The sequence below is a fragment of the Chiloscyllium plagiosum genome, chromosome 2, assembly GCF_004010195.1.
Source record: "Chiloscyllium plagiosum isolate BGI_BamShark_2017 chromosome 2, ASM401019v2, whole genome shotgun sequence".
Taxonomy (NCBI): Eukaryota; Metazoa; Chordata; class Chondrichthyes; order Orectolobiformes; family Hemiscylliidae; genus Chiloscyllium; species Chiloscyllium plagiosum.
In genome coordinates, this window is record NC_057711.1 from 42,849,805 (window position 1) to 42,876,652 (window position 26,848).

Sequence of the window (26,848 nt, forward strand, 5' to 3'; positions counted from 1 at the left end):
CTCAATAAGCTTGTATAAAGTACCATCAACAGTGCTATCAAACAGCAAAACAGCATTTTGTTAGCTACTGCCTGCTCACTGGTGCCCACTTTGGTTTCAGCTGGAATCATTTTCCTCCCGACTTTATTACAGTTTCGGTTCAAACATGGATAAAATTACTGAATTCCACAGATGAGGTAAGAGTGACAGCCCTTGACATCAAGGCTATATTTGACAGAGTGCGGCATCAAGGACCCCTGGCAAAACTGGAGGCAAAATCTCCACTAATTGGAGTCATACCTGGCACATAGGGAGATGGTTGTGGTTGTTGGAGGCCAGTCATCTCAGCAGGAGTTCCTCAGAGCAGTGTCCTCACCCAACCATCTTCAACTGCTTCATCAATGATCTTCCCTCCAATACAACATCAGAATCGGAGATGCTCGCACAATGTTCAGCACCATTCACAACTCTTCAGATCCTGAAGCATTCTATGCCCAAATGCAACATTACTGGAATAACATCCAGGTTTGGGCTGACAAGTGCTAAGTATTTTTTTTTCTATTAGTTCACAGAATGTGGGAATGAATACTGATGTGGGATTTAAGAGTTTAATGATTACTGTGAAACCACTGTTGATTGGTGGAAAAATCTATCTGGTCCAGTAATGTTCTTTAGAGAAGGAAACTGCCATCTTTGCCCAGTCTAGCCTCCATGTGACTCCAGATCCAAAGTATGGGTAGTAGTACTAACTGAGGACCTCTTATAGAGAGCTGACACAGAGATGATTGGCTGAAAGGTCTCTTGCAGTGATTTGATTATGGGATGAGATATTGCCATTGAGTTCAGGCTGCATAGTTAGGTCAGGATGAGCAGTCATCCCATCAGGCTAAGGTGGATCTGAAGAGAACGTCTTCAGAGGGGGACAAGAAAGGCTGCTTTTATCGTGTGATCCCACAAAGAAAATTTACTGCCTCCTTGTCTCAGAGTTTTCCTATTCTGGAAGGCATGGCTCATGTGGGAAGTCCTTGAACCCAATCCCATTGACGACTTTGTATTTTGACAACACACAATTTTCTGTGTCTTCCTCCGTAATTTACATCTCACTAAAGCTTCTTTGTAACTCCTGGCAGTTCCTGGCAGTTTGGGATATTCTCATACATCAAGTTATTAAAACCATTACATTTTTATTATTATTTTTACTTACTATCATATTGTAATTATTATATTCAAATTCAGCAAACAAAACTTCTCTGAAAGTCCTCAGAAAAGTAGGTTTTATTCAAGAAATGTTCAGTCAAGTTCAGAAACTCATGTGGCAATCCAATTAATTGCTCTTTGCAATTACCCAAAAATGTGAGAGAGATTTCCATTGGGAATACCAATTATGTGGCAATTTTTCCACGATAAAACATTGCAAAGTGCTGTTAACTGTGCATACATCATATTTTATTGCAATGATTTTGCAGAAATCTTACTCTATATATGTCTATTTAGAACAGCATAGCTCGACCTTGATTCACACTGACTTTGGTTCTAAATTCCCCTTAGATGCAAAGGTGCAAATGCACATGCAACTAGAGATTTCACCTGCAGAAGCAATATTATAAATATGGAGCTGCTATAGATAGTTTGTTAGATTCAGTGATGTTAATTATTCCATGGTGCTCATAATCCTGTTGGTGCCTTGTATCTGATCATGCAAAGTAATATTGGAAGCTTGGAAATGCGGAGTTCAAACCCAACAGTAAGCAGTTGCAGACTACGGTAGACTGCCCCCGTGACTGGAGATCATAAATTAATCTAGGGAGGCTTAGAGAACAGCAACCAGGAGGGATATAAAGATTGAGGTGGGGGAATGGGATCTGAAAATGACAGGATAAGAAATTGCAGAGACAAAGAGAAAATTCCTTGAGTCAGGGACAAGTCTAGGTTAACTAGCAGGGATTTTGGGGATGAGATTTCATGACTGATGGACATTATGGCAGGAGAGATCATGAGAAGGAGAGATTGCAGGGTGATAGAATGAATGGATAAAAAAGATGGTTGCTTAAATCATAGTAACCGAATTGTGTTCAAATTTTCTAACAATAACTCCATCTATTCAGAGAGGGTACCGAGCCAACCTCAAAGCTGCCATGGTGAAACCAAAGGTAAGCAAGCTCATGGGATGCTGTCATAGGTTTTTCACAGTTACTCACTTAATAGCAGCTTGCCCCACCACACCCTGATCATAGCCTGTGTGTTTTGTGGGAGGTTAAATTTATCCTCATCTTGCTTTTGTGCGCTTCTCTGACCGTTCAGAAAGAGGACTAGTTTACATTTCATGGAAATATAGCAAAATATTATTCTATTTACAGAGCAAGAGTCATTAACTTCAATTCTTACTTGTATTTACATAATATCACAAATTAACGAAGGAACTAAGATTGTAGTTTCTTTTTCTAATCTCGGAGTCTGGCAAAAATTTGCCAGTGCAGCTTTCAGAGTCTATAACCTGTGTTGAACTTTTTGCCATCTGTGTTCATAATCAGAAGAGCGAGCCAATGGCCAATAATCCCTACTGTACAATTAGGATCAATGACATCCAAACAGAATTGGTGAAGTGCTTGCTAATTACTGAGAGCAGTGAACAAATTGCTTCTCATAAATCTATAGGGAAATAGCTTCAGTGCTTAGTTCATTAGCATTTTCATCACTTTTCATCTCAATACTTTAAAATTGTATTCATATGCCTAATTTTACAAGTCTTAAGTGCAATTCTTTTCCAAATGCCTTTTTTTTATTTCAAAATTGGTCCAAACAAGCTAATACCATATCAAAATACTTCTGCAGTAGTCTCACACTAAAGTACAGGGCAGTGTATACTGTAATTCTAAAACCAAACAAAGTAACACTTCAAGGAATATAACTTATTTCTACTTTCAACTATGCTTAAAGAACCAAGGAAATAACCAAAACACTGACATTAAAAAACCATTACAGGTTACGTGACTACCTGTCTGGTTTGTTGGATGACAGAATATTATACTTCCACAGGCTACAGGCCAAAGTTCAACTTGTCCTAAAACAGTAAAACGGTGGATAAGATTGAAAACTTGAAGTGGAATATAATTCTGTCCATGGTAATGAGTGTTGAGCTGAAAATGTGTTGCTGGAAAAGCGCAGGTCAGGCAGCATCCAAAGAGCAGGAGAATTGACACTTCAGGCATGAGCCCTTCTTCAGGAACCCTGCTCCTTGGATGCTGCCTGAGCTGCTGCGCTTTTCCAGCAACACATTTTCAGTTCTGATCTCCAGCATCTGCAGTCCTCACTTTCTCCTCCTTAATGAGTGTTGAGGCAGATATAGCAGTCCATTAGGTATGGTAACTAGACGCCACCAAATTCCAGCCATGGCAGAACTATGGCATGGGCAGTCAGGCATGTCCTTCATGCCACACTGTGAATAAAGGCTCCAAAATGACCAATTATGATTGCCTAAGGCTCTTAGCCTGCCTCTGCTAGGGTTAACCTAGCTGCAGACATTCCTGATTGCTACTATCTGAGACGGGTCCCTTGATAAACACAGTGTTGGAGCAACTGGGCATTGAGCAATAGGTAGACTCTGGGGAGCTAGCCCCTTGCTCCTGCACCTAACCTCCCTGACTCCCCTCTCCTGAAGCACCTTATCCTACTGCACTTAGCTTAGTACTGGATTGTCTGTGATACAGGAGTACTCTTCCAGCAGCAGTCTCCTTCATGCATTGCTGTGCACAGGAGCTGTCAGTCTCTGAACAGCTCTCACTTGGCAGGAAACTCTGTGCCTGGGGAGCTGGTCCATGCCCTTGCCACTGCTTGAATGGCTTATGGTTCGGCAGGCGTTACGTGGAGGACGGAGTGCCACTGTCTTGCTGGTTCACTAGATAGTTGAATCGACCCCTGATGCTTGAAGAATCCACCCTTTATTTCAGCATCTTTGGGAAGTACGAGGAGAACACACTAGCTAGAGTCTCCACCTTTGCATGCTGTAATGGCTTATACAAAATAACTACATTCACATAGATGTTGATTATCTCAGATTAACTTTCAAGTACTGAACATCTTTTAGAGCTTGCATGTTTAGTCAACAGCTGAAAGAAGATAAAAAATAAGATGCTGGCAAGACACCAGATGCTATTGGCCTCTATGGATCGTATTATAGCAGGAAGCAAAATAGTGTGTTTGGCAGAATGGGGAATTGGTGGGAGGTGGTGGTGGGGGAGATAATAGTCATTACATCTCCCTGTGCGCCAACCAAATTTTGCAGGATATTGTAATTTTGCTCTGCGGTGGTCAATTTATGCAATTAGTTGAAGCAGAGATGTAAGGTTTGCCATTACAGTGATGCTGCAGCTTACCATGTTCATTTGTGTGCATGTAGTAATTTATCATCTGGAAAATTCAGCGTGCAGAGAAGGTCAGTCAGTGGCAGGAATTCATTAGGGAGGGGGCAATGGGTCCGTCTGCAGAACAATAGGACACTAAGGGAATAATATGTCAATGAGGTAGAACATGTTAGATGGGCACAGTCGGTGAGTATGGGAGACGGTAAGATAAAGGAAATATTTAGTCAGTCAGTTTGTGAGAAAGGATGAGTCAGAGAAAGACAATCAAGTCAATGAGAAAGGACTGGTCAGTAGGAAGGACATTCAGTCAGTTAGTGAGAGAGCACTAGATAGAATAAGACACAATAAGTCAGTCAGTATGAGAGGTGGATAGAACCGGGGCAATTGGTCAGTTAGTATTGGAGCATGGGTCGGGTTTGGAGGGGGCAGACAGTGGACTAGTCATCGATCAGGAACAGATCAGAAGGGAATAATCATTCAAGCGGGAAGGGAGAGCAGGCTGGAGAGGAGACAATTGGTTAGTCAATGTGGGCTTGCAGGTCAGAAACGAAGATAAAGATCGAAGTTACAGCACACTTAGAGTCATAGAGTTATACAGCATGGAAACAGACCATTCAGTCAACTCATCCACACCAAGCCTAATATCCTAAATTGATTTAGTGCAGTTATATCAACTTTCAGAAGTAAATCAGCTTTATACACAAGTAGGAAAAGTACTGTAGGGAAATGGTGAAATGATGAAAATGAGATTGATTGATGGTAATTGGGTAGACCTTTCGCAGAGTGAGCAATGGCATAGCTGGCCAAAGGAATTTCTGTGATATAAGTTTGAAGAAAATTGGAGCAATCTGTAAATTAGTATTCAGTGCTGTGGTTTACACTGCATTTACACCACTGCATGAGGACAGGAATAACATTTAATTTTCTTCATTGAATGTTCAATCAAACAACAGTAAAGAGAAACAGATATTGAAAGTCAATCAATACAATCAGGCAATGGATATAATAAGAAGATATTTAATGACAGCTAGACTGTTGTCTGGTCATTGAAATCCTTCTTTGCAGAATTGGTGGAAGGGAAGGGGTACAGCATATCGAGTATAAAAGCTGCCCAATTCTCCAAGATAGGTGGGAAGTGAAACAAAACGAAAATAAATCAACCAAGATAGCAACAATATTGAAAGAACAAGACAGACTTGCATTCATATTGCACCTTCTCACGCTATTGAGAAATGTGTCTGATTTGAAATGAAAAAATAACGACCTTGTTTCCATAATGATTGGTTTCTGAAAGCACATTTGAGTCTGCAAGGCTCCTCAAACTTGTTTAATAATGAGCCAACTTCTGCCCTGTAATAATAATGCAACACTTTTCATCTGTGTGGTCCCTTGCCAGTCAACCAACAAATTTCAGTCTTGATTCCGTAAACCTTCGCTTGAACCTGTGAATGACTGCCTGTGTGATTAGGATTCATAACTAGTGATTAATCACAGTTGCAAATCCTAGAATTTTGATCGGAATTACATGAAGTGGAACAAATTCATTCCTGGAAAGCTAATATATAATTCATAGTTTAATCAAAAAAATTAATCACTTTCATAGCAAATCTTTTAAAGTAGGTATTTCCAACAGTACACATCCCAAAGAGTGTTAATTTACGATTACCTGACATTTCACAGCCAAGCAACTCCATCCTCAATGTACAGTGTCTCCTGCAGACTTGAGGATACAGTCTTATGTACTGGGCCTCTATAGGTGGATTAAAAGAATTTGCATGTGGAGTGTTGTTGTCGACATTTCCACGGAAGACCTGCAAATTTTGAACAGAGTATATTTAGTGGGACAGTGCAATGTGTCTGAGTTATGAGGTTGATTTATTGATGCAACAGATCTTTTGCCCACTTAAGATGACCAGATTATTCTCACAAAGTATTACATTCAAACAGATTAACCTATACAATAACTAAACACATCAATGAAACAGTCTCTGCCATTATAAATCCCTAAGCATAATGGGACAAGGCAGCATCACAATAAAATGACCAGCTCCCAAGCTAGCTTTGAAGGAGAATTTATCACATGCCTGGACATATCTGCAAGGGTATTGGAAGATACATTACAAAATCAAAGTGGAGCAGCATAATGAAATGCAGGGAACATTCACTGCTTAAATCAATAGCTAGAAACAAATGTCAGAGTGTAATCACTTTTCTCATATACTTCTTAGACATATGTCTGCTTTGATCTATATAATGTGAGAAAACCAATGAATGAGTTATTGCCAGTATTAATGTGAAAATGCAGAATTACTTGTAAAGTGGATCACGTTCATTCCACCATAATGAAAAGGACCCTATGGTTGATAATGGAAATTGGAAGACAGAAAACCAATTTTGTTTTTATGTGCAGGGTAGCAGAAACTACCCAACCACAGACAAACAAGTGTGAAGAAAGAAATAAAGACATGCATTTATATAGCACCTTATATAACCTCAGGATGATCTAAGTCACTTTATAATAATGAAGCACCTTTGAAGTGTAGCCTCTGTTGTAACATAGGAGTTTTTTTTTCTTTTGTTATATTATCCCCACACTACCGCCTAACTGCGGCAGTGCTTATTTTTCCACCGCACCCATGTTGTGTGTGTGCAGGTGTGAGAGACAGTGAAAGATGCAAGGTGTATGAATCTTTATTCAATTTCCACCATCAGGAAGAAAAGAAACACCCAAGTGGCCAATGACAAGCAGTGCCCTTCACATCAAAGGTCAATGCTGTGTGATCAAACAGTGAAGGGGAGGGAAGGGATTAGATCAAAATAGAATTGGACGGGGAAATAATGCACTCCATTCCCTGCGGTGCCCACCTCTCCCTGAACAGCTCAAGAATATTGGTGGACACCGCGTGCTCCCTCTACAGAGACACCCGGGCTCTATTATAACCGCAGAAGTGGGGCAGGCAATCGGCCCTAACAACCCCCTCCCCGGCCCACAGCCTGGACCTGTTTATGGCCAGTTTGGCCAGGCCCAAGAGCAGACCCATGAGGAGGTCCTCAGACTTGCCCTCCCCCCCTCCATACTGGGTCCCCGAAGATCAGGAGCATGGGACTGAAGTGCAACCAAAAATAGAGAAGAAGGTTCTTTAGAAAATCAAAAAGGAATGCAAACGCCCACACCCAATATACACGTGGTCCACAGACTCCACAGCACCACAGAACAAGCAGTTGGGCTGAGAGTCAGTGAACCACTGCAATCTGTGGTTGCAGGGGACCGCTGCATGCAGCACCCTCCACCCCAGATCCCCGAGAGAAAGGGGGAGGACTCCCACATAGAGAGCCCTCCACTGGGGATCACCACCACCCGGTGCAAATGGGCACGCCAAGGTGTGTCCGGGCGGTGGATGAGGGAGAAGAGGTGGACGGTGTGCAGCAGCAGTCAATACAGTGCCTATCATTTTATGTCCTTAAAAGGTACAAAACTAAAATTCCGGAAGTGGCTCAGGTTGTGGAACACAGGTTCCCGGGGGAAGTACGGGACCATGGGGCCAATTTGAAATTCCGTAAGGGCAGACGGGATTCCCCCGTATACCTGAGCGTCCTCCAACTGGTGCACTACGTCGGGTCTGAGCACTGCTGTTCTAAGGCATCAATGGCAATGGCCACGAACTGGATGTCTACCGCTGCCCTGCTCGCTATATCCTGCGGCAGCGTCCAGCCAAGGCACCCACCACCCAGCACGTCCCCGACCCTGGTCACCCTCGCCGCCACGGCCCTCCCCTCCGACAGCCACACGAACCCATGAGTACGGAGGTGCAGATTCCTGAGCAACGGCTCCCTGAAAACAGCCGCTACTCCTGCCAGAGAGTAGGTGCAACGTGTTGCGACCATGTTCCAGACAGTGATCAGGTCCTGGTAAAAGACAGGCAGCGTCCTGAGGGCGACCGCCAAACCGTCACGGTCGATGAACAGGAGCTGCATGTCGTAGTTGAGGTTACGCACCTGGCGGAAAAAATACGTCGCCAGAGCTCACCACCTAGGAGGAGGCTCAACATAAAAGTATCACTGCAAGGCCTAAAGATGGAAAATCACCACCTGGGTGCGAACGCACACCAGCGACTGACCCCCCCGCCCCCCTCCTCAATAGGGAGACGCAGAACCTGCACAGTGACCCAGTGCATCTTTTTGTCCCAGAAGGAGTCGACCAACATTCTCTGGATGTCAGTGACAAAACCAGGAGGAGGGGCCAAATGGACCAGCTGGTACCACAGCATGGCAGCCACCGACTGGTTAACATAGGAGTTTGTGCATAGTATCCAATCTGTGCATAGCCAATTCCCAAAAACAATGTGATGCTAGCCAATACTTGATGTCAAAATATTGAGTTTAATGTGTGCGTTATTACTAATGCATAAATCAGCTGAAACTAGTGGCAAGGAAGTGAGTTGCCATGAATTATGAATCATCTTAAGCTGCTGGCCAATGGTTTGGCTGTTAGGTTTGCAAAATCAGGAACTTGCTGACAATCTAGCTTGAATTTAGGAAATTGCTATACATATGTGTTAATTGCCAATTAAACTCCCCACAGCAACGTTGGGGTCTTGTACTGAACAGCATTTTAAAAAAAAATGAAAATCTGTTCAAACCTCATCAGTTTGAACCTCATCAGTTCAAAAATGGAACAACTGAAATTATAAAACCTCAGAAAAAGAGCATTAGCTTTTGGAGATTTTAATCAATTTCAGTTTATAAATCTTATTTTTCCTTTTCCTTTGTCGCTGTCTTAATTCAAACCCAATCTTTCTTTATCTGTCTTTATTACTCTTTACTTGATTTAACTCCTGTCCATCCCATTTCCTGCTCAGCACTTTTCCTTTTCTTTCTCAATCCATAAATGTCAATTTTAAGAGAGAGAGAGACTGGTGGCACCATCATTCAATGAAATCCCAGATGCCCTGTTGCTTTCAGCACACCATTCTCAGCTCAAACTACTGACAAGCTATACACATAAACTGAAAGATATGGGGAAATATCTAACAAATGGGATATTCCATGAGATGCACTGCTGCAGCAAATTTGCCAACATTTTAATTCAGCTTCCTCACACTGTCAGTATCAATGAGTCAACTGGCTAGTTGTCCCAGTCAGTCCTTATTCAAATGTTTCTAAACTCAACAAAACCAAAGGTGAGCCAATCTCTGTCATGTTTATATTTAGAAGAGCATTGATGAGCTGCTCTTTAAAAGACAAATTGTATCATTTGATACAAAAGTCACCATAGTCTTGGCAGATCATGGTTGGTGTTGTGTCACCATAGTCTTCCCAGATCATACAGCTGCTCTCTCATTAGAAAAAGATGACTGACTGATGGTGCTTTAACCGGAGGGTCATCACACCTCAGGCGAGGGATAGGTAGAGAAAGAGAGTCCTTCATGGTAATCTCAGCTCACACAAGAATTGAACCTATGTTGTTGGCATCATTCTGCATCACAAACCAACCATCCAGCCAACTGAGCTTGCTCACCACTGTCACTTAACAGAACCATAGGGCTGAATCTCCTGCTCTGTCTAGTGGCAAGCTTGGAGGCAGGACTTGCATTTTCAATAGGGAAGGTGGAAGCATTCCTGAAGTTCCCCGCACATTCCTGCCTGAATCTGCGATTCTGTCAGAAAGGTCCACATTGATGTACCTATCCCGCCACTGTCTGTGGCCCTAAACTATGTACTTACGGTTCTCATCCGACCTCAACTGGTATTAGCTCAGTTATGGACAGAGATGTCCTTGTAGCTATTTGGCATGCACGGTAGCTGAAACTGAGCAGCAGATTGTCACCTTGTGTTGTTGGGGGAAGGATCTCTTGGTCAAAGATACTTAAAGCCTGATCAAGAGACTGGACACTGGGAATGCAAGGTGGGCCAGTGAGAGTCTGTCCTTGCTCTTAAACTTTCTGCTCCCTTCTCCCCCAGCATTTCTTAACTGTGGCCTAGCTGCTCTGGGGCACAGGTTCTTCCTGCAGCAACCATGGTACTATTGCATTGCTGAGCACAACAGCTGCCAGCTTCTGATTGGTTGGGAGCTCGGAGTAGGCAAGATGATCAATTCTGGGGCCTTTAATCTACAGAAAGGCCCATTAGTGGTCTCATCACTGCCTTTTCAGTCTTAAGAACCTTCTTTAAAGAGGCAACCAATGTCTCTCACCAGCTCTGCAGCAGCAAGTGAGGTCTCTGATGCCTTAACACCATTCCTCCCATAGAATTATTCCAACATTGAGGGAGGCCATTCCTGTCTACGTGAGCTCCAACAACAACTTTGCTCAGCCCATTCCCTGACCTTTTTCCTTTAGCTCAGCAAATCATCTCTCTTCAGGAGCCTATCCAACTCTAATGACCTAACTGATTCTGTTTCCACCATGCTCTGAGACATTGCATTCCAGTTTCTCATTGTTCTCGGTCAAGGAAAACACTTTTCAGAGTGTTGCAGTGGCTTAATTTGTTTATTCATCTTAAAACAACAATCTCTGCTGCTTGATCCGTCTGCCAATGGGAAAAAGATTCTCTCTCAGTAATTATCTCATGATTTTGAGAATCCCTATTTAATTTCCTACAAATCTTTTCTTCTTGAAGGTGAAACACCTTGACTTCTCTAATGTATAACTGTAATTGTGACTTGAGTCTCTCAATCCCTGAAAACATTCTCGTAAACCTTTTTCTGTAGCCTCTCTAAGGGCTTTGTTGTGTATTTCACTGAGAAAGATTAACATGTGGACTCACAGCAGGCGCCCATAATTGATCTAAACTTATTTGCCGAAGAGAGGATAGAATAACAGAACATTTGACTGTTAAAATATGCCTGTTACTACACACCCTCCCTACTTAAAAACATGCATATTAATATGTAAAATGGTGCTTATAGATAATTTCTCAGAATATACAACACTAAACCTACATCAACGTACCCGAAAATTTAACAATTTGGATTGCTTATTTGTCTGCGCAATCATTAAAACATTTCTCACTCCCGTAGTAAACAAAAATGTTTTTACTTAACATCAGGAATGTGCTTATCAAAAATAAAATTGATAAGTAGTAATTAAGTAAAAACACTATTTCTTCGTGAAATCAAAATGCTGGAGAAACTCAGCAGGTTTGCCAGCATCTGCAGGAGAAACTGTGGGAGACTACAAACTCCACTTAATGGTTGGAATTTGCACCATGATTAATGTATCTTAACCTAAAACATGACTCACTTAACTGGTGAATTTTATGGTAATGTTTTAGCTTCATTTCGAACTTTGTGAGGCATGGGTCATCTCCAATGAGAGAATGTAACCATCACCATTTGTCAGTCAATTGCATTACTATTACTATAAATATCCTGGGGGTTATTATTGAGCAGAAACTGGGTTGGTCCAGTCATTTAAATTCCATGGTTACAATAGCAGGTCAGAGTCGAAGAATTCTTCAGTGAGTAACTCACGTTCTGTCTCCCAAATATCTTTCTACAATCTACTAGGCACAAATCAAGAGTGTGATGCAAAACTATCTACTTGCCTGGATGAATGTAGCTTCAACATCACTCAAGAAATTTTACACTATCCAACACAATGCAGCTCACTTGATTAGCACCTCATTCATCACCTTCAGCATTCACTCACTTCACCACTGAGGCATAGTGGCAGCAGTGTGTACCATCTAATAAATGTCCTGCTGAATTTCACAGGCTCCTTGGACAGCTCCTTCCAAATCCATAGCCAGTAGCATCTAACAGGACAACGGCAGTAAACAAATGGGAACGCTGGCCAACACCTGCAAGTTCCCCTCCAAGCCACATATTATCCCAATTTAGAAGTATTCCATTAACTAATTCCATAACTATTGCTTGAGCAAATACTGGAAATTCCCTCTTCGCAGCACTATGGGTGCCCCAGTGCAGTGGTTCAAGATGGCAGCCTGCCTCCACCTTCTTGAGGGTACGCAGGGATGGGCAATAAATGCTGTCTTACCCAGAGACAGCCAGATCTCATGAACACATTTTTTAAAAATGCTCTTTTTAACTCCAGTGATTTTTTTGTTTTAACCATGACCTCTGGTCAGCAATGAGCTCTACAAATCACATCACATCTTCACTTTTCTCTTACTTCGTTATTCACCTCAAGCTCAAGCTGTGTCCCAGGAGTATGTTTAAACATTAATTCACAAGGTTAATAACCTGTTCCAGAATTGAAAACCATTTCGCTTATCCTGTAAAGAACCTTAGAAATTATTCTCTTGTTTGTAACCTAAAAAATATTTCTTCAAAGATCTCTTCACAACTAGTACAGTTCTTTCTGCAATGCTGCCTGCATGGTAATTCTGGAAAATGCTGACTCTATTCTTGACTGCATTCTTAGAGATATATTTCAAACAATTTTGTCATAAACTGTGGATTATTATATGACATCAACATTGTTGACAACCCATAAATTGGAAACCAACTTCTCAAAACCTCAATAATTTTGGCACTTGTATTGGGCATTTATATCCACTCACTAAAGCTATCAAACCAAACAAAGTGCTCTTTCTCTTCCATTTTAAAAAGTTCCATATGTGTTCATTCCCATGGTTTTCTTGGGTTTGATTGTGGAATGAAATGAACCTTGGGTGGATTATTTCTGATTCTTGGACATACTCCACAACTTTCCACTATTTTATTTACTCTATGATTGATACCAAAGAAAAACTTCTTTCTACTGCTTTCATATAGACTATGAATTTGTGCTCTTTGTGAAATTTATCTAACAATCTCACTCTAAAACTTTGTGGAATAGTGGCTCTTTCCCTTAGCAGACAGCCTTGATCCGCATTTGGTTTGATGCTGAGTACATCATCATACACTTGGCTACCATTTCCTTAAAATATTCACTTTTCCGAAAAGCATATCCTTGCGTCTCTTCACTAATTTCTCTGGCAGACACCAGCATGTAATTTGTGCATGTTAAGTAATTCACAGGTAATTCATTGGCTGGAAATGAATCAGTATTCATGGCAAAGAATGCCTGCGTTTGCACGATTTGCTGACTTACTGTGTACAGTACTGGTCACTGTATCTTCAGACAGTTCATGTATTGGAAGCAGTCAGAAAAGATTGACTAGTCTAATACGTAGAATGAATGGATTGGCTTATGAGGACAAGAGAAACAGGCTAGGACTATATCTTCTGGAGTTTAGCAGAGTCAGGTGGTGACTGAAGTGAAATTTATAAGATCTTGAGGGGACTTTACTGGATGGATATTGAAAGAATGTTTCCTCTTGTAAATGAACTTTGAACTAGGGGTAATAATTTAAAAATAACAGGGCACCAATTTAAAACGGAGATGAGAAAACATTTTCTGTCAAAGTGTTGATAGTCTTTGGAATCCCCTTCCTCAAAAGACAGTGGATGTACAAACTTTAATTATTTTCAATGCAGAGGTAGACAGCTTCTTGATTACAAAGGAATGAAAGATCACCAGGAGTATGCAGGAATGTAGAGTTAAGGTTAAAATCAGATCAGCCATGATCTTATTGAATGGTGGAGTTGGATTGAAGGGCTAAGTGGCCTACACTGGTTTCATGTTCTTGTGTTCATATGCTAGTATGATACTTATATGAAATTGCACTGACAGCCCATTACAATCAACTCTCAAAGTATGTTGCCACAAGAGATGGTGTCCCCTTCTTCAAAACAAATAAGAGCTTGTGATCTGTTACCAAAGTGAGCCTTGTATCATACAAATATTCATAGAATTTAGCAACACTGTGTGATGTTCTGATGTGGTTAATGTACATAAACTACATATTAAAGACTTCTTCATAGTGTCTTCCATTACAATAAATTATGGCAAGGCATTGCTGCTAAAGCCAATTGTTTCTTAGGATTACAGTGAATCAAAGCAGCATCTATATTCAGTACTTGTTGCACATCTCTAATTTGTTTCTGACACTCATAGAGAAGTATGAATCTATTCTGTCTTTGATGGTTGTTTGATAACTGCAATCTGGAGTTTTATTCCATCACCTTTCTGGAGTCTGAAAAAAAATAACTGTTTCACGTCAAGCAGCAAAATTTGGATCAAATGTAACTGCTCTTCTATGGGTTTTAGTTTTGTTGACAAGGCTGTTATGGACACCCATCACCAAATGCCTCACTATTTCTTATTCTGTTCAGTAAACAGAAAAAGTACATTTACTAAACATCAGAAACAAAAGCAAATCATTTTCAGAACAAAGTAAAATAGCTTTTAACAAACATTACATTTTTCACCACATTAGACTGCAGGAAGAATGTTATATAATTGTCTCAGATCACAAACTGGATGGATGCACTGATGTACTGAACAATTTGTACACTCCATTGTCATTGTAGCACACAGAAGAAACAGCTGGAGAGTGGATATAACTTCCAAATTCCTTCAAAGTATAAATTTTCAAAAAAGGTTGGAAAAGATTGTTTGGAACAGAGAAAGAAGCAAATAATCACGAGTCTCTTTTAATATTTGAGTTTGGAAGCAATATTGTAAACAGCAAAAATATATATTAGGTTGTTCAAACAAAGTGAATTTCTTTTTCATTCCAACACTGACCCTTCTTTCTATTATGAACTTCAATCCAGGCTGTTAGGATAAATCATCCCATTCAGTTACGTATGATTTGCATTTAGTGGAAAATACACAAATTATTGTCTGTTAGGTGTTTTCTTACTAGTAATCATTGAGGTTAATTTAATGCTATCATCTAAGATTCAGCAGCATGAATTAATACCAGCTATTCATATTTTTGAAATATAATCACCTAACCAGTACAGAAAAAATAACATTAGAGTTCTAAATATACCTATAACACTTAGCCCATTTATTTATCTAAATAGGTAAATTAAATAAAATATGAGGGAAGACATGATTGCAAAAAGAAAACAAGTTTGACTGAAGAAAATAGACTAACTCCTAAATTCTGAATATTTCCAGTTTTAAAAATGATGAAGAACCCACTTGAGCTTCCGTTGACTCACGGGGTGAGTGCACTCTGTTATGAATCATAGCAAACAGGATCAATTAGCCAATTTGTTCTGAGAAGGTAGCAGCCGCACAGCATCAAACATTGAAACAAAGGCCATGTCAACTATGAATAAAATGTTAGAGGAATAGAGCGAGCTCATGTGATTAAAGCTGATGTAAATTAGAGCAAGGGTAAATACAAGGTAAACACCATCACAGACTCGTTGGACTTAATTGATGATTTCTGCATTGGAATTTGAATGTAATATAATTCCATATAACTGGCTTTTTGCAATCCAGATTGGAGTAAAATTAAAATATCCAGAACTCCTTCCCAGCATTCATATTGGATTTAATTGGGACAGGGTTGTACACAGTGATTACCCAAAATATCATGCCAATACTTCCTTAGACTCAGCGATAATTTCTTGGTCTAAGTATTAGACGGCTGCTGCCATTTGGCAAATACACCACAGCTTAAATGACCACAGACAAGAACGGTAAAACAGGAAATAGAGAAACGTGAAAAGAGCAAAAAGTATCGCAGTCCTGAAGCATCAAGTCTTGAGGGACAATTTAACTGACAATGTTTCAGTGTGTTTATTCATCTATGGGATGACGGTGTCACAGGCTAGGCCAGCATTTACTGCCCATCTCCAATTGCCCAGAGGATTGTTAAGAGTTGCTGTGAACACCTCATCTTCTGCCTCGGAACACTTCTACCCCAGGGCATCAATGCAGACTTCACCAGTTTTCTCATTTCCCACCCTCCCCCCAAGTTCCAACCTTCCGGCTCAGCATCATCCTCATGAGCTGTCCCACCTGCCAATCTTCCTTCCCACCTATCCGCTCCACCCTCCTCTCTGACCTATCACCTTCATCCCCACCTCCGTCAACCTATTGTACTCTAGGCTACCTTCCCCCCAGCTCCACTCCCTCCCATTTATCTCTCCACCCTGGAGGCTCCCTGCCTCATTCCTGATTAAGGGCTTTTGCCCAAAATGTCGATTTTCCTGCTCCTCGGATGCTGCCTGAGGTTCTGTGCTTTTCCAGCACCACTCTAATCTAGACTCTGATTTCTGGCATCTGCAGTCCTCACTTTTGCCACATTACTGTGGGTCTACAGTAACATGTAGGCCACAGCAGATAAGAATGACAGTTTCCTTTCCTAAAGGACATTAGTTAATCAGATGGGGGTTTTTCTGATAATCAACATCATTAGATTCTTATTTCCAGTTTTACTGAATTTAAATTCCATCAACTGCCATGGCAGGATTTGAACTCTGCTTCCTGGAACATTACCTAGGTCTCTGGATTAACAGTCCAGCTATAATAGCATGAGGTCATCACCTTCCCCTGCCATAGTTTCAGTTATGATGAGAGATTGGATAGACTGAGACTGTCTTCCTTGTAGCAGATGAGGCTGGGGGTGAAGGCATGTTTAAGATGTACGAAGTTATGAGAGACAGGGTAGACAGGTGATTTCACCCACAAACTTACTAACTATACACAAGTTAAATAAAAGCATAGGGCTGAAACACATTTCAATTTTTTTCATTTTACCTTGTCCTCATAGGTGCCTTTTACTTTGTAAGTCGCCCAGGTTTTGCCATCACCACTATAAGCAATCTTGTACGATTTCACATATTCTGGGCTGCCAAATCTTTTAGCACCTTGGCTAATCAATCCTGTGATTCTCATGGTGCGTTGCAGGTTAATCTGAGGAAAGGAAATCATTCAATAAGAAGATAAGCACGTAAAGTTTCATTTCTTTAAAAGCTTCAGGTTTTTGGTATCATAGCTGACACATGGATGAGCTTCTAGTATTACCTTCACTGTGGCACTAAGACTGCCCACTTCTACCTCTGTAATGTCACCTGACTTCACTCCTTTCACCATTCGTTGATATTATAACCATCATCCACATCTTTTGATACCTCTTGACTTGATTATTCAGATCCATTCCTTGCTGATTTCCCACATATTACCCTTGACAAACCTAAACTCACCCGAAGTACTGCTGTCTGTGTCTTAATGCACGTCAGGTCCCATTGACCCATCACCATTGTGCACAATGGTTCTTGGTCAAACACCATCTTGATTTTAAATTTTCATCCTTGTTTCCAAATCCATTCATGGCCTTACCCACTTTGTAACCTTTGCAAACAGCATAACCCTTTGAGATATCTTCACTCATCTAGTTCTTAAATGTTCTTGATTTTAATCCTCCCCCATCCATGCAAACAACCTTCATTACTCAAGCCCTAAAGTTTGGAACTTTTTTGTCAAACAGAGTGACTTCCCTGTTCTGACAAGTGATCACTGGACTTGAAACATTAACTTTGTTTTTCTCTCAACAGATACTGCAGACGTGTTGTTTCTCCAAGCATTGTGTTTTTGTAGCCATCTTCCTCTCTGGTATTTTCCTTTTAAGACACACCAAAAAAAACCTACTGTTGTTCCTAGTTTCTGTGTTACCTCTTTGACCAAGCATTTGGCCATTTGTTCTGATGCATTATACTGTATAGCTTGTTGCCATATATAATCCTGCAAAGTGCTTTGGGATGTCACATGGCCCCTGTGCTATCTAGATATAAATTGTTATAAGAGGTTTATGTTTTCTGGCATTGGGCCATAATCAGAGAATTGAAACATGGAACAGTAATGCAGGGAGCCAGAAAGGTTTAGTCTGGAGTCTGGACTCAAGAGCCTGATAACAGTTTTAAAAGAATTCAAAAAACCTTGAATGCCTTGAGTTCAGACACTGGGCTTGAGTGGATTGTAAACGGGCAGAATAGATGACTTACTTGTCATCTTATGGGAGGATGAGGTAATACACAAGTACTGCTGCAGAGGATTTAATTTCAGGAAGCATGTAGGAAAGCATTGAATGGGCTTGCACCAGAGATGTTGGGTTCACTGGATTTCCAGGCAACCTCCTCTCACTATGCAATCCACATTTCATATCATGGGGATGCAGGGTGTATGAAGACCATCAGCGACAATAGGTGTGAACAGCTTCCATTGTAACTCAGCAAAAGTACAGGCTCAACTGGAAATCACCTGGATCCATTAACCAAAGAAGAAGCTGCACAGAAGTGAACTAATTAAAGCTATTTTTTGGAATATACAATGGATTTTTGAACCTCGGAAGGTAACAAATGAGAAGTCTTATGGCCTCAGCTTTATGAGTGTGTTTGGATTGGGTGACAAATGGTGCCAGCAGGAACAAAGCAGCAGTTGCTGTGTTCTCTGTCTCTTTTCAGTCTAATAGCCCAGCCTTCAGCTCTGTCCAGTGAGTCTTGAAGTATGTTTGCATTCTTGCAAACAATCAGACAGAATTCTACAGCAAAAGTCTTCAAATTTCTATGGCAACTTCTCCAGAAGAAAAGGAGCATTCTGGCTACATCATGAAACATTGGGCTGGATATTTCATGCCCTCACCAGCTTAGCTTTCAATGTGGGGGCACATAAAAGAGGGTGAATGGCTAACCCACTGTCACACTCACTTCCCCACACACTCACCCCCACCCCCACTATCATGTTTACACCTCTGTACACTCAACCCCATCACGCACAGCCCCAGTGTCACGCTTAATTCCCCGCGCACTCACCCTCCCGTTATGCACACACCCCCAGTGTCACACTCACACCCTACACACTCATTCTCCCATCACACACACACCCCCACTGTCACACTCACACTTTGCACACTCACCCCCTTCACCCTAACTCCTCCTTACCTTGTCCACTCACAAGGCGCACCCCATAATACAGGTAGAAAGAAAGGCAGCCCATCCCAGCACAACAAAAGGGTCTATTGGCTCCAATAATAGCCTGGCTTGACAGGAGTGGCCAGGCTGTTTCAAGACCTTCTATGAAAACTATATAACCAATCAGATGGGCCAGCAGCTCAAGGTTGAGATTTCCTACCAAGTGAAGGAATGAAGTCCCACAACTTGGTAAAATAGCCCACTGCAGTGTGTAATTGGTGCAGGGTGGATTTATTTCTGATCTGTTAGCAGTCTGCTGCACACACAGTAATATCCAGTAATATCAGCTGAGATCTAAATATCTGCAAAATTCCACAGCCAGACAGACTACCAGTCATCCAAATGACTCTTGCATTTTTCACTGCTGAATATTTGGTCAAACTTGTGAACCCCTCCTTGTAATCTGGATACACCAATCCATAAAACTACAGCGTGCATGTATTGCGTTTTCAGTCTTAGCTTAACTCTTTAATGATCTTATCTCTGTTAAAAAAACTCCAGAAAATATTCCTTTGCAAACAGCATATTAACAGTTAAATCCATACACTGTACTGACAAGGCTGTCTTTTGATTTTTAAGCACACCTCTTACGATCAAACAAGGAGGGAGAAAACAGGAAAACTATTCCATCTCCCCTCACTGATTGTAAAAGAGGCAATGTTGCAGCTTCATGCTTCTTCTTTTCCAGAATGGAAAACACAGCGGCAGCCAGGACCTGCATTGTCAATTTTTTATATCCTGTCATCAAATTTCCTATTCATCAGTGTGGCCTCACGATGTTTCCATGTGTTCGGATGTACCCAGGGAACACATATTAAAAATAAACACACAACAGGTAGTACCCCATGTGCTGCCGGCCTTTGTGGAGCAGAAATAATCCTGCACCAGCATCTGAAGGAATTTCATGGATATTATTTCTCATCAGCATTAAGATGGTGTTCAGTAATGGCTCAGTATGGGACATAAATAGGTTATGCCATAACTGGTCCTATGCAGGACCTTGTATTAAAAGAAACTCCAAGATCGGGAGAGGAAAATCTGTATGCTTGAGTATCCTCGCACTATGAACTATGACATCTTTTAAGACACTAAACTATTCAAAATTATCATCAGCAAATGAATTATAATCTTTAGCACTATGTTATTCAGGTTGGTCAACTGATTGGAACTTTGTTTTCCCTGAATTTAAGGCACATCTTTTAGTGGGTCTTATTTTGTCAGATGTTGACTCTGGTTTGAACATTCTGCTGTTATCCTCTGCAGTAATCTTTACTTGGCAGATGTAGAAGCATACCTTTACAAGTACAAAGTATTTTGAAGACACAGTAAGAGGTTATACAAGCCAAATTGTACCGCAATACAAGCAATTTAAAGGCAGAGATGTATGTGTCACTTAATTGTACAAGTTGTGTGAGATCAAGGATTGAGAGAGCTGAGCCTCCTAGCTTAGATACAATCACTCATGTGGAAGGTGGATTCAGAGGATTTAAGTAAAACAGATGATCCAACATCAAAGACTTGATGTTCCAGAAATTGACACTGTCATCCTAGGAGAGTAAAAAGCATCAATTTAGCCATGTCACTCAAAGACAAGGTTGTACACTCGCTGGAAACGTTATTAGCTACTACCATAAAAGTCATCTGTTCAACAGACTGATGATTCAATGTTTTTAACTTCACAATTTTCGAAAAAGTTTATTCCGAGAGTAATGTCACCAATATGCAGTATTCCCGGACAGTGGTCTCAACTTCCACTTAATATTCAGTAAACCTATTAATAATGAGATACCAAAAAACCTTTGCAACTTCTTATTTATTAATTTTTTGATTAAGTAAGTCTGCCTGAATATTATAGTATATATATAAATTGTTATACTCTGAATGTTTGAAATAAGGCTGTGATAATTTTTGCTTTGTGCATCACTTAACATTTTATTTCATTTTTTGATAATTTGGCAGGAAAAAGATTAAATTCATTCACCCAATGGTTTGTGGGTACCCGAATTCAAATAGTAAATTTCATCTTAAATTCAATCAAAATACAAAGTGATACAGTTTGATGAGTCAAGTCAAGGCATTTGTACTTAAGGCTTGTGGAGATAATGTGATAGAGTTAAGGATTCATTGATGAATTCATTTTTCAAGATAACATCTCTGCGTTTTACATGTGGGTACTGGGCCATATGAAATGCAAAAACAAAGAACACTGCAGTCCTAACACGTTTTGTCATTCAGTTGCTGAACAGGGAAAAGCCAAGCTCAATCTACTCGATGCAATTGGTCCAGATGTAAATCAAGAAGTCAAAAAGGAAAGATAAGCCAATTAAATATTAATATGTAAAGACAAACAAACTACACTGACAAATAAGCTCAACTCAAAAGTCAGGTTATAGTCCAACAGGTTTATTTGGACGCACTAGCTTTCAGAGCACTGCTCCTTCAGCGGGTGGTTGTGGGGTATAAGATCGTAGGACCACAGAGTTTAGAGCAAAAGTAGATGGACCTCAGTCCAACACCGGCCCCTCCAATCATGACACCACTAACTGCTGGCTCAAAGTGGAGAGGATCTCCAAGAAGACCGCACATATCGACACAGACATCAAGTTTCTACAGAAATGCAGGAAAGCAGGAAAGATCCCAAAAGGATTATGGATCACAAACCCACTCAAGTCGATTTACAACACAGACTATGCCACTGCACCTCTCGTAAACTCCTCAATCATCTCATGTACCAACTCTACAGCAGGCACCACAACCTTGAAATTCAGACAGAGTCCACACTCAGCCTGCACTCAGGATACAGCAGTACAGTTGCTGGACATTGCCAAACAGGCAAGGCGACAAAACTACAGCATGTATGTACACGCCAAGAACAAGAAACTGGACAAACTTGGCATCACCACCAGCGGTAACCAATCCTGCCCTGGCACCACAGTGGAAAACGTTAACACTGCGGGAAAGTCGATCGTCAACTTATGGGACCACACCCTTCAACTCTTCAGCGATTGAAGTTCTTAGCAGGGGTCTCAATTTCTGCCCCACCAGCAAAATGGAACCCATGGGTCTTGCAGCAGACACAGAGAAATCCATCAGATGAATGAGGCTCTGGGAATTTTTTCAAGATGGCAGCAATGATCCCGACGAGCTCACCGAGGAACTGAAACCGGAACAGTTATCACAGGTGACCAAAGAAGGAGTCACCTTGGACCCTACCGGAGGGCTGCTGCCCTGGGCTTGACATGTATGCTCAAACCGTCAGGAAATATATCAATGCCAGATTCATCAGCTGCAGCCACAAGGTAGAGCAAAACATCGCCTGAACAACACACAACACCATCCATGCTCTCAAAACCAGTCACAACATTGTCATCAAAGGAGGAGCCACCGTCATTCTGAACAGAACAGATTACTGCAAGAAAGTGTAGTGACAAGAAAGTTCTAAAGTTTACATATGAAAGAACTGAAACCAAAATGCCCCATCCTAAAAGATGGGAGACTTAACAAACAATCCAGGTCTTTTTCAATATATAATTTCAGTTACATCACACTGTAAACTTTGGATATAAATTCTGTGCCCTACGATCTTATATTTCACAACCACCTAATGAAGGAGCAGTGCTCCGAAAGCTAGTGCTTCCCAAATAGACCTGTTGGACTGTAACTCGGTGTTGAGTGATTTTTAACCTGGTTCAGATAAGGCTACGTCTTATCCCTTATACAATTTGTTTTCGACACATGAGCAAGTCATCTGGCATCACAATGTCCTCGTTAACACTGGTGTCTCAAACACATCAGGAAAAGCAGCTTATCTGACCTTTCATTCATCTGCTGTCTGAATACCTTGGGTGCATGTAAATTGGCTAGTCAACAAGAATAACTGCACCTCAAGTGAAATAAATGATTGTAGAATATTGTTGGACGTATTATGGAAATGATAACATGATGTTATCAATGCAAGTTCAGTTTTCTTCTTTGTCCTCCATGCAAAAGTTGACATTTCATTTTAGACGTTAATGGAGAGCCTCTGGGGTTACCATGTTTGGGATTTGCTGACGATTGCATCACTGGAATTATTCGGAACCGTGTTTAAACACTAGGGATTTTAAGTAAAATGCATTCAAAGAAGTTTGAGAGAGGTAGAAAAAATCTGAACGTTAATGGTTAATAAAACTGAGCTAATTTACTGTTGTTCTGCAAAAGACAGTAAATGAATAACACTTTAGTCTGTCTCACCAATCATTAATCATAGAGACTGGCCCAGATACTTCAATAGGAAGATAGTTATAGCAGCATTGTACACAGGAATTATCCACTGGGATAATGCAGAAGTCCCAATGCTGTTGACACCCTCAAAATTGCCTGAACATTGAAACTTCTGATTAGCTATTACCTGCATCTGCAACTCTTCAAATAGTCATGAACTCTGAGTTGGGGTCACAGCACCTTGAGGATTTTGACTGACTGAGCTAAATAGTTACCAGATAAAGGTAGAAGAATTATAACCTGCTTTTGCTCAATGGGTAGCTATTAAACTCATCCCCTACCTGACTCATCATTGAACCCCTACTTCTACTCCTGATGGTTACCCATCACCCCTCTTCCCCAGCTCCACTCTAAGGACTGCCACACTGCCTTCAGCCACTTTCATCTTTCTCTGCTCACTCACCTGACACCCTGTCCCTTTCCATCCAGTTACCACACTAACCCCCTCATCCATTTGCAACTACCCCTTACCTACATTCCACTCGAACTCTTTACCCACCTGGAACCCTATCTCCTCCTCCTCCACTTCCCACCCAATTTACTCACCTCAAGTAGTATCCAAACCTAACATCTACCTTCCACTATAACCCCTTACCCAACTGTTAGCCTATCTCTCACCTACCTGCTCTATTTTCCCTGACTCACTTGACACACTACCCACTCTCACCTGTCATCTGAACTCTTCATCTAACTAGCACCCAATCTATCAACGATCTGTAACTCCAAACTCTTCATACAATAGCATCCTAACTCTCACTTATCCTGACACAACAACCTTATTGTCCTCCATGATGAATCAATGTTCTTTAACACTTGGAGGAAGCCCTGAAAGTGAAAAGGGCACAGAATGTACTCAGGTTAGGGAATTTCAATGTCCGTCATCAACAACGACTCGTAACAGTGCTACTGATTAAACTGGTTACGTCCTAAAGGACATAGCTGTTAGACTCGGTCTGTGATAGGTGGTGAGGAAACCAACAAGAGGAAAAAAAAACCTTGACTTCACCCTCACCAATCTGCCTACCACAGATGCATCTATCCATGATAGTGTACATAAGAATGGCCACTGCACAGTCCTTGTCGAGATGAAATCCTACCTTCACATTAATACCATCCATCATGTTGTGTGGCTCTATCACCATGCTAAACGGGACAGATTTCAAACAACTCAAGACTGGGCATCTATGAGGTGCTGTGGGCCATCAGCAGCAGCAATCCAGCACAATCTGCAACCCCATGGCCTGGCATATTCCCCCTTCAAACTTCACCTCATGCCAGGGGATCAACCTGGTTCAATGGAGAGTACAGGAGGGCATGCCAGGAGCACCAGCAAAAAAAAAGTGTCTACCTGGTGAAGAAGCTACAAAATAAGGTACTCGTATACCAAACAGCAGAAGCAGCAAGTGATAGACAGAGCTGAATGATCCCCCAATCAATGGATCAGATCTAAGCTTTGCAGTCCTGCCATATCCAGATGTAAATAATGGTGAACAATTCACTTAAGGAGGAGGCTTCATAAATATCCGCATTCTCAATGATGGGAGAGCCCAGCACATCAGTGCAAAAGATAACGCTGATTCATTCACAACAATCTTAAGCTAGAAAGGCTTCCTAATGAAGTGCTTTTGCCTGAAACATCAAATTTTCCTGCTCCTTGGATGCTGCCTAACCTGCTGTGCTTTTCCAGCACCATTCTAATCTTAAGCCAGAAATGCCAAGTGGATGATCATCTCAGCCTCCTCCAATGGTCCCCAATATCGCAGATACCAATCTTCGGCAATTCAATTCACTCATATGATATCAAGAAATGGTTAAAAGATATTGGATACTGCAAAGGCTCTGGGCCCTGACAACACTCCAGCAATAGTACTGAAGGTAGATGCTTCAGAACTTGCTGCTCTTTCAGTACAGTTACAACTGGCAAATACCCAACAATGTAGAAAATTGCCCAGTTATGTCCTGTAGACAAAAGGACAAGTCTAAACATCAGTCTATTTGTGATTATCAGGAAAATGATGGAGGATGTCAACAATAATGGTATTAAGTAGCAACTGCTCAGCAATAACCTGCTCAGTGACACTCAGTTTGGGATCCCCCAGGACCACTCAGCTGATGACTTCATTACATAGTCAGTTCAAACACTGAAAGAAAAAGCAGAATTCCACAGGTGAGGCGAGAGAGACAGCCCTTGACATCAAGACTGCATTCGACTGAGAGTGGCATTGAGGATCCCTGGCAAAACTGGAATCGGGGCAAATTCTCTGTTGTTTGGAGTCATAACTGATACATAGGAAGATGGTTGCAGTTATTAGTGGTCAGTCATTTCAGATACAGGATATCTCTACAGAGTTCCTCATGGTAATGTCCTCGGCCCAACCACCTTCAGCTGCTTCATCAATGACCTTCCCTCCATCATAAGGACAGAGGTGGGGATGTTCACAAATGATTGTGCAATGTTCAGTATCATTCAGATACTCGGATATGGAAGTAGCCCAGGTCCAAATGCAAGAAGATCTGAACAATATCTAGGCTTGGGCTGAAAAGTGGCATGTAGCATTCATATCACACAAATACCAGGCTATGACCAGCTCCAATAAAAGACAATCTACCCACCGCCCTTGACATTCAATGGCATTAAATTACTAAACTCCCTCCACCAACATCCTGGGGTTATCGTTGACTGGAAACTCAGCTGGATTCACCAGATAAATATTGTGCAAAAGAGCAGGTCAGAGGCTAAGAATACTGCAGCAGGTAATTCACCTCCTGACTCCCCAAAGCCAGTCTTCAAGTTGGGAATGTGATGGAAAACACCGCTGGATGGGTGCAGCTCCAACAACACTCAAAAAGTTTGACATCATCCTGGACAAAGCAACTCACTCAATTTGCACCATGCTCAAAATTATCCCCTCTCTCCACCACTGATGATCAGTAACAGCAGTGTGTACTGTTTGCAAAAAATACATCCCACAACCACATCCAACTAGAAGGACAAGGGCAACAGATCAAAAGTGGGTTCTATCACCAACACCTGCAAGTTCTCTTCGAGGCATCTCAAAGCTCTGGCTTGGAAACATATCAATGTTTCTTCTGTATCACTGGGTCAAATCCTAGAATTTCCTCTCTAAGGGCATTGTGGGTCTACCAGACTGCAGTGGTTCAAGAAAGCAGCTCACGACCACTTTCTCAAGAGCGACTAGGAGCAAGTAATAGATGTTGGCCCATCCAGCAATGCTCATGTCCCTCAAATGAATAAAATCAACATATCTTCTCTTAAGCAGTGGATTTGGCTTCAGAATTTTGAAATCCTGGAATATGATAGAAATTGCTGTGAAAAGGGGGCTGCTTTGAATACTAATCCACTTTATTGCTGTGATAGAGTCATAGAGATGTACAGCACGGAAATAGACCCTTCGGTCCAACCCGTCCGTGCCGACCAGATATCCCAACCCAATCTAGTCCCACC

At 41.3% G+C, this 26,848-nt stretch overlaps 1 protein-coding gene across 6 annotated transcripts in view; it reads right to left on the reverse strand.

The window, feature by feature from the left end:
* The window catches only part of LOC122559210 (EGF-like repeat and discoidin I-like domain-containing protein 3), a 204,045-nt gene that overhangs the window by 38,559 nt on the left and 138,638 nt on the right, over positions 1-26,848 (reverse strand). For all 6 annotated transcript variants that reach the window (XM_043708601.1, XM_043708603.1, XM_043708609.1 and 3 more), the window contains 2 exons: positions 16,910-17,065; positions 6,007-6,151 (listed from right to left, as the gene is read on the reverse strand). In XM_043708601.1, coding sequence (XP_043564536.1) covers positions 6,007-6,151; positions 16,910-17,065 — 301 coding nt within the window. The remainder of the gene's footprint in view (positions 1-6,006; positions 6,152-16,909; positions 17,066-26,848) is intronic.